We start from the raw sequence: 8,596 nt of genomic DNA on the forward strand, positions 1-8,596 counted from the left end.
AACGGTCAGATAAGTATGATTTAAACCATGCTAGTGCAATTCCACTAATGCCAACATCATTTTCTAGTCTATTTAAAAGAATGTTGTGGCCAATAGTATGAAATGCAGCACTAAGATCGAGTAACACTAATAGAGAGATAAAACCACGATCGGATGATAAGAGCAAATCATTTGTGACTCTAATGAGAGCTGTCTCTGTACTATGGTACGGTCTAAATCCTGACTGAAAATCCTCGCAGATATCATTTCTTTCTAGAAAGGAACATAGTTGTGAAGATACTGCCTTTTCTAGTATCTTTGACAGAAAAGGTAGATTCGAGATCGGCCTGTAATTGACTAATTTTGTAGGATCAAGTTGCGCTTATTTAACAAGTGGTTTAATCATAGCCAGCTTAAAGGTATGTATCCTAGAGACAAAGATGAATTAATGATAGTAAGAAGAGGATCTATGACCTCTGGAAGCATCTCATTCAGTAGCTTAGTCGGTATAGGGTCTAACATGTTGTCGGTTTAGATGATTTAATGAGTTTAGCGAATTCTTCCTCTTCTATAGCAATAAATTAATCGAATTTTCCTTAAGGAGACTACAATGCACTCCCTGATGCGATACTGTAGTAGACGGTGGCATAGTTATAATTTTGTCCCTGATATCATCAATCTTATAAGTGAAGAAGTTCGTAAAGTCATTACTGCTGTGTTGCTTGGAAATTTCTGGGCTTGAAGCTTTCTTTTTCGTTAGTTTAGCCACTGTTTCAAATAAATACCTAGGATTATGTTTATTTTCTTCTAATAGGGTTGAAAAATAAGCAGATCTAGCAGCTTTTAAGGCCTCTCTGTATGCAATCGTGCTCTCTTTCCATGAAACGCGAAATACCTCTAGTTTTGTTTTCTTCCAGTTGCGCTCCATTTTCAGGCCCACGGACCCAGCCCCAAACCCCATCTCTGCAATAATAATTAATAAAGGCTGGTTTAAAGTACTTCTTCCTGCCTCTATGTATTAATGCTCATGGGTATCCTAAATGGGTTCCATTCAGACCTTAACATTAAGTATTTTACTGTTATATGTCAACAAGATTCAACAAGACATTTTCACCTGGCTATACCCAATGTTTACATCTGTTGTGGTATTTATGCAAATTAGCACATACGTAATTAGATTATGCACCGTTTGTCCATGTTAACAAACCATTTAAAAAAAATTGTAATACATTTTTTGTTCGTCTTGATGCAAGTAATCAACTCAGATAGAACTCTGTCTCGTATTCTGTCCAAACACACCGCATCATCTACGTCAGGTGACCTGTAAATGTTTATTTAAATTTCCATTGCAGTTTTGTGAAATATTTATTTTTCGAATTGCCTGAAAAACCTCCTCATGCGAGCGTAAAAACTTTTTTGCGATAAATGGGAGTTTTTGCGAAATTGACGTGTTTCCATTGGGCGTATTTGCAATTTGCAATTTCAATTTGCGCAATTTGAAGGCTAATGGAAACGCGTTACGTGACAATTTCCTAACAACACTTTTATTGTCCTTTATGTTGTGTTCGGGTAATTTTGACCTGGAGAGGATTTTCCCGGATCTGAAAGTGCTAGTAAATGTTATTTCATTGGAATAAATAGCCTACTTTACTCACCCCAAGTCTAAGAACTTCCCAAAAAATTGTTGATACTTTTTGTAGGTGTTTTCCACATTGTAACACTGGTGTTCCCGGTCAAAAATGACCAGCCTACAAAAAATGCTTATAAATCTCTAATTATGCTGCATCATCACCAAATATTGGATTCAATCTTATTGTCAGCTTGTTGTCTTTCAATTAGGACAGGTTTTATATTTCTTTTTGGAACGGATCAATCGTAGGCCTGAGCTTACGTATCTGAAAACAGTGTTATTTGTGGTTTATTTTGTCAATTTTACATAAAATATGAAAACAATGTGTACTGTTGATCACACTAGTGTGCTTACATGTAACCAGGAAATTTGTTTTGAAATGCTTTTATTTTGTATAAAATGGCAATATCACACTTGTGGTGTTCACGGTCAAAAATGACCAGCCAACAAAATAATAGCTTATAAATCTCGTTATGCTGTTTTATCACCAAATATTGGATTTGTTTAAACTTGTTTTCTTTAAATTAGGGCAGATTTTGTATTTATTTTTTAAAACGGATTGATCATAGGCTTTCATTATTGCCCAGGGACACCACAAGTGTTATAGGGTTTTCAACACAGCACAAGGGTTAAACTTCTCGCCCAAATCTGCTTGCTCTAATAAAAAATATCTTTAAATGATATTAATGCTTACATAGTTAAAGTTTTCACTCTAATGTGATCAAAGATTTAGTTTTTTTTTTTTTTTTTTAGCATATTATCATATTGTTGTATGCATTCTAAAGCAGCTACATACTGGATCAAGAATGATATAGTAGTAATGCAAAAAAAAAAAAAAAAAAAAAAAGTTTTACATTTTTAGGTAAAAGCAGCATTGTGTAAACAGCCCCTAAATATGGCCTGGGTTCCTCCAATTGAAGACTTTTATCATCCTCCAAGTCCAGTCGCTTATGAAAGTAACAGCACTCCTTTCCTGATAAACAAGGTGCACCATTAAAGCCATCATGTCCATTGCATAAATGGATTTAGATGTTTAGTGCAGGTCAGATCACTAACCGTAATATTAACAAATCTGAGCTTTTAATTCTGTTTCTACAGCTGTCTGAAATTGCAAGTGGATCAAAACCTTTCATCAGTTCCATGAATTTTGAACAATACCCGTTCTTGTAATAGGACAACTTTGATGAACTTTTTCGATCCACTTCAGATGTTGACTACTGTACTCCACGACTGCTAAAAAGTATGTTCTTTACAGTATGAATGTCTTCTGGACGAACTACATTCACCATGTTGTCTCCCGTGGCCTCATGGGATAGTAAACTCAACTGTCCATCATTTGCAGAGAGACAGCGCCCTCTCGTGGTTGTCTTTTAAAATGACAAGACTGGCCAAACACAAAATGCTGTTTATAAAACTTTAATTAATTTTTAAATCCTTTACATGGAATAATCAAATCATTTATCCATCATCATCAAATGCACTCCAAATACTAATGTAATGCAAGTAGAAAAGAAAATTACAAAACAATAAATGAAATAACAGACAATAGCAGAGCAGCAGTCACTAAAACAGCTGATTGTGTGTGTGTGTCATTATAAACATGCGATCATCAACAGTGTTCATGTTTTGACAGCCGTGTCTCTGGAGCGGTAGATGACGCCTCTGCTCTTCAGCTCTCGTACCACACCTGACAGAACAAAATCACACTCACGTGAGTCATTTCAAACAGATATTATTCTTTACATGCCAACGTTTTGAATGAAAACACACACTGTCCTTTACTGCAGTCATGAGAGAGCCATAAGATCAAAACCTGACACTCACCTGGAGGTAACCGACCCGTTACTGTCACGGCATACACACCTGGCTTGAAGTTACCTGAGAAAGACATTGACATTATTGAACTGAAGTCAGTCTGATTCAGGCTGAATAACAACACTGGTGTCTTCTGACCTGAACTCATTCCATAACCGATGAACATTATTGAACTGAATCAACAGCTGAATAACAATGACTACAATAACTATCATCATATAGAGCTTCTTTTTCATAATTGATGAGTTTTGCAACATTCACACTGTTATTGAGCTGAATTATTATTGTAATGGACTCCTCACTGGCCTTCCCAAAAAGACCATAAGACAGTTGCAGCTCATACAGAACGCTGCTGCCAGGATTCTGAGCAGAACCAGAAAATATGAACATATCACACCAGTCCTCAGGTCTTTACACTGGCTCCCAGTGAAATTTAGGATTGATTTTAAAGTATTATTACTGGTATATAAATCATTTAATGGCCTAGGACCTCAATATATTGCAGATATGCTCACTGAATATAAACCCAACAGATCACTCAGATCACTAGGATCATATCAGCTAGAAATACCAAGGGTTCACTCTAAGCATGGCGAGTCTGCTTTTAGCTATTATGCCAGCCGCAGCTGGAACCAGCTTCCAGAAGAGATCAGACGTGCTCCTACAATAGTCACTTTCAAATCCAGACTCAAAACACATCTGTTTAGCTATGCATTTAATGAATGAGCACTGTGCCAATGTTCGTCCGACTGTTTGTACTGTACTGTATTTTATTTTTTTTATTTTTCTAAACTGTTTTAATTATTCTTATTTCTTTTTATTATTTTAATTTCTTCTATGTAAAGCACTTTGAATTGCCACTGTGTATGAAAAGTGCTATATAAATAAACTTGCCTTGCCTTGCCTTGCCTTGCCTTGCCTTGAATAATGAGCTGAATAATGATAGTTATTGTTTCATAATTGAAGAACTTTGCAACATTAAAGGGTTAATTCACCCAAAATAGAAAATTATCCCATAATTTACTCACCATCAAGCCATCCTAGGTGTATACGACTTTCTTCTTTCAGTCAAACAGAATCAGAGTTATTATATTAAATAATATAACGGCAGTGAATAGAGTCCGAGTTTTTGAAAACCCAAAAAAGCGCATCCATCCATCATAAAAGATATCCATACGGGGTTAATAAATACCTTCTGAAGCGAAGCCATGCGTTTATAAAGTTATAAATATGGATATGTTATATACTTTGCTTCAGAAGGCCTTTATTAACCCCCTGGAGTCGTATGGATTACTTTTATGATGATGGATGCACTTTTTTTGGGCTTCAAAATCTCAGGCTCCATTCACTCCCATTATAAAGCTTGGAAGAGCCAGGACATTTTTTTAATATATCTCTGATTATGTTTGGCTGAAAGAAGAAACTCATATACACCTAGGATGGCTTGATGGTGAGTAAATCATGGGATCATTTTCAATTTTGGGTGAATTATCCCTATTGTTGATTTGACTGCTCTCTTCATTTGTAAGTCGCTTTGGATAAAAGCGTCTGCTAAATGAATAAATGTAAATGAAATACTCACCGATTCGTTGCCATTTTGCCACCCAACTGTCCTCTGGACTCATCATAGCAATGACACTGTAATGAAGAAGACATCACACATTAGTGTTGTCCAACATGTGTCGAGTCCTTTCAAACAAAAGATCACCTCTAACACACACGTAACTTTCCAGACCAGTGTGATTTGATTATTTGATGGTGCTTTTAAAGTGTGAATCACCTCATATTCTATTTATTTATGGTCCTTGGAAGAAAGCAAGCGAGCCATACAGGTTTAGACCAACGTTAAGGAGAGTAAAAGACTATTCACCCATCAAAAGAAGAGCTTGTGCATTCATAAACCATCTCCCGGTTGCCCTTCATCTGCAGGTATGATTCACAGTTGTCACATCCGTCATACTCGAACTGATCAATAGTCTGAAACCAGAGAAGATGAGATGATGTTCATCAAACATTTTTCCCTTAGTATTCCCTTACAAACATTAGCCACAGTCACTGTTAACTACTAGTAGTAATTGTGATGCTACCTATGATTAACAAAGGTTATTATCTATGACTGTATCTAACAGCATACTGTACATTTTATGACTGTAAGAGGCAGAATGATGTTTATATGTAATAAAATAAAAAAATTAAAATGGTCATGTTTTGGATATGGCAAACCCGTTTTGTTAATGATCTTGTTCTAGTACTTATCTGATCTATCTAAACATTTAAATATGTCAATGATAAAACCATCTGTTATCATAAAAGTCTCATTTTACCTTGACAAGAGAGCACAACAGACACGCTCTCAAATGGCGCAGATCTTTCGGGACAGTCTCCAGAGACATTCCTGTTGCTTTAACGCAATATACTGGAAATTAAGCAAAAAATAATATTAATAGATGCCTCGGAACAACGATTGTTTGTTGTTAGCGCTTGCTAGCCACAACCGCGCATTCGGCGCCGCTTAATGACGTCACAGATATGCGCCGCGTGATCGTGACGTGAATATTTATTTTTTATTTTTATTTTTTAATATAATTAACGTGGAATATTAGTCTTATGTATGTATTGTGTTGTATATATATATATTTTATTCTAATTCTGTCGCGAAGTTGGATTTAGATCTGTAGTATGTGACCAATGAGCTGCTACGTTCCAATAAGAACACAAAATAAGAGTCTCACAGAGTTGCACAGAATTGTTGGAATGGAAATTACATAATGAATATAAACACAAAGCCAATTAATTCTATAATGTTTTTAAGTTTTTTTTATAATATTGTTTTCAACAAAATTAGTTTCGAACCAATTTAAATTACAGTGACCACAACAGCCGTTAGAGGTCGCTGTTAACTGACGTTATAGAGGTCGCGCGAGCCTCATTGTGATGCGGTTTTAAATGTGTTCTATGTGAACGCGCATAACGGTTCCAGTAACGGTTCTTGGAGGAGATGGTAAATATATAAAGAAACGTAAAGACATTAATTGTCATATATATATATATTGACGTTAATATATTTTGATAATATACATGTGTTGTTGTGTACCATCACTATGACAACTTTTATATCTATTGAATATTTTGGTCACACTTTACAGTAAGGTCTCACTAATTATCATCAGTTAACAATGAGCAATACGTTTGTATTTATTAATCTTTCTTAACATTAATAAAAAAAACAACTGTTACTTCATGTTAACTCTGGTCCATTAAATAATAATAATAACAGATAAAACATTTGATTTTATGTATGAGATTTGATTTGATGTAAGTAATATTGTAGAATAGTATTTTTCACTGCTAGTTAACTAGCATTAACAATTGTAACCCCATTGTAAAGTGTTACCAATATATCTAATGATTTATTCAATCTATTATGAACTAATGACATAATAATGTGTTAAAGTTGTTATATAGTGCTGTTTATGTTGAATTTTTTGTGATGTTTATGTAGTTTCCATCATCTGCAGGTCATGAAATGAGAGATTTGATTTCTGTTGAACATGGATATGGAGTTTGATCAGTCTCTTCTCAACGTCCACATTAACTACAGTAACTTTCCAGCTAAGTTATGGTGTTTGACAAACAATCCCCAGAACAACGCCGTCTTCTGGAACCCGAATGGAGACGGTTTGATAGTCGACCAGCAGCGTTTCGAGGACGAGCTGCTGTCGCCGGTCAAACAAGAGGCGAAACTCTTCAAGACCTCCAACTTCACCAGCTTCATCCGACAGCTCAACCTGTACGGCTTCCGGAAGCTGTTCTACGGGCCCTCCAAAAGCAGACACCGAAACCTGCACTGCTTCCACAATCCCTTCTTCAAACGGGGCCGGCCAGAACTTCTGGTCCATCTGAAGAGGCTGACCATCAGTAACAGGGCCAAGATCCAGGCCGGAGAGGAGGTGACCTGTCCACCCCCGAGTCGAGTCCATCACCAGCCTCAGCAAAACACTACAGACACGGAGAATACAGGCCAGTTCAACTCTCATACTAATCAACCATTTCTAAAGTTAATATGTGACCCTGGACCACAAAACCACGAGTCACAAGTCGCACAAAAATCATTAGGATATTAAGTAAAGATCATGTTCCATGAAGATATTTAGTAAATTTCCTACCGTAAATATATCAAACATTTATTTCTGTGAGTGAATGCAGCACAATCGCCAACATAAATGAACAACTTTAAAGGAGATTTTCTCAATGTTTCGATTTTTTTGCACCCTCAGATTCCAGATTTTCAATAGTTGTATCTCGACCAAAATATTGTCCTATCCTAACAAACCACACATCAATGGTAAGCTTATTTATTCAGATTTCAGATGATGCATACATCTCAGTTTCAGAAAATTGACCCATGTGACTGGTTTTGTGATCCAGGGTCACATATGCATGCATGTCTGGATGAGTTACTCTACACATAAAAGTTTAATTCTTTACCCTGTAAAGTCTGACATTTGAAATAATAGTCCGAAAATCAAATTTTTGTGTGCAGTTAAAAATTCTTTGTATCATATTTGATACATCAAGCTTTTATGACTCACATAGTATGATCAATTGGGAATATGGAGAAAAATAAATGAGGCCCAAACAGAGAAAAATATGCAATTTGGTGCAGATGTTGATTGATATTTATATGCAAGATGAAATAAATATATATATTGTACTTTACTGTATATTGTACTTGTACTGTATTGATCTGTTTTAGGTGGACAGATCAATACAGTACAGAGAATATTAAAAAAAAAGTAGGATGTTGGAAAATTGCAATGTCTTTTCTGTTAACCAAATGCTTTTTAATCTTCGCTTTTGCTTCAATGCAAATGAACAAGCGCGCCGTTATTTGTTGCGCAGTGACGAGTGTGTTCAAGTAAGCCAGATATGCGCAGATTCTGTGCAATATGCTGTATTTAACATATCATGATGACTTGTGAGTGTTTGCGCTAAACCCGTGCAGATTTGTCTTACATGAACTTCCCAGCAAAGTGAGTAAACATAATAAGTAACGCCAAATTGGCTCGTGATTTGACAGCGTTACCCGCCACAGTTGATTTTTACCCGCATTTGGCGGGTGCTAATTTCAAACCCTGGTTATAAGGGTGTGGTTGGACCGTCTAGCTCGAC

The 8,596-nt window shown here is 36.0% G+C and overlaps 2 protein-coding genes across 2 annotated transcripts in view; one reads left to right on the forward strand and one right to left on the reverse strand.

Annotated features, from left to right (window-relative positions):
- Positions 1–3,009: 3,009 nt before the first annotated feature.
- supt4h1 (SPT4 homolog, DSIF elongation factor subunit) lies at positions 3,010–6,138 on the reverse strand. The gene is made up of 5 exons (XM_084115481.1): positions 5,749–6,138; positions 5,295–5,401; positions 5,007–5,062; positions 3,434–3,487; positions 3,010–3,296 (listed from the first exon to the last, which is right to left on the reverse strand). The coding sequence occupies exons 1-5, from the start codon at positions 5,815–5,817 to the stop codon at positions 3,229–3,231; spliced, it is 354 nt and encodes a 117-aa protein (XP_083971607.1). The 5' UTR covers positions 5,818–6,138; the 3' UTR covers positions 3,010–3,228.
- Positions 6,139–6,975: 837 nt separating this feature from the next.
- Positions 6,976–8,596, forward strand: part of hsf5 (heat shock transcription factor family member 5) — a gene marked incomplete at its 5' end in the record, with an annotated part of 7,211 nt that continues 5,590 nt past the window's right edge. The window contains one exon of the mRNA XM_084114296.1: positions 6,976–7,444. Coding sequence (XP_083970422.1) covers positions 6,976–7,444 — 469 coding nt within the window. The remainder of the gene's footprint in view (positions 7,445–8,596) is intronic.

This window comes from Abramis brama (genome assembly GCF_963993115.1).
Source record: "Abramis brama genome assembly, chromosome: 5".
Classification (NCBI taxonomy): Eukaryota; Metazoa; Chordata; class Actinopteri; order Cypriniformes; family Leuciscidae; genus Abramis; species Abramis brama.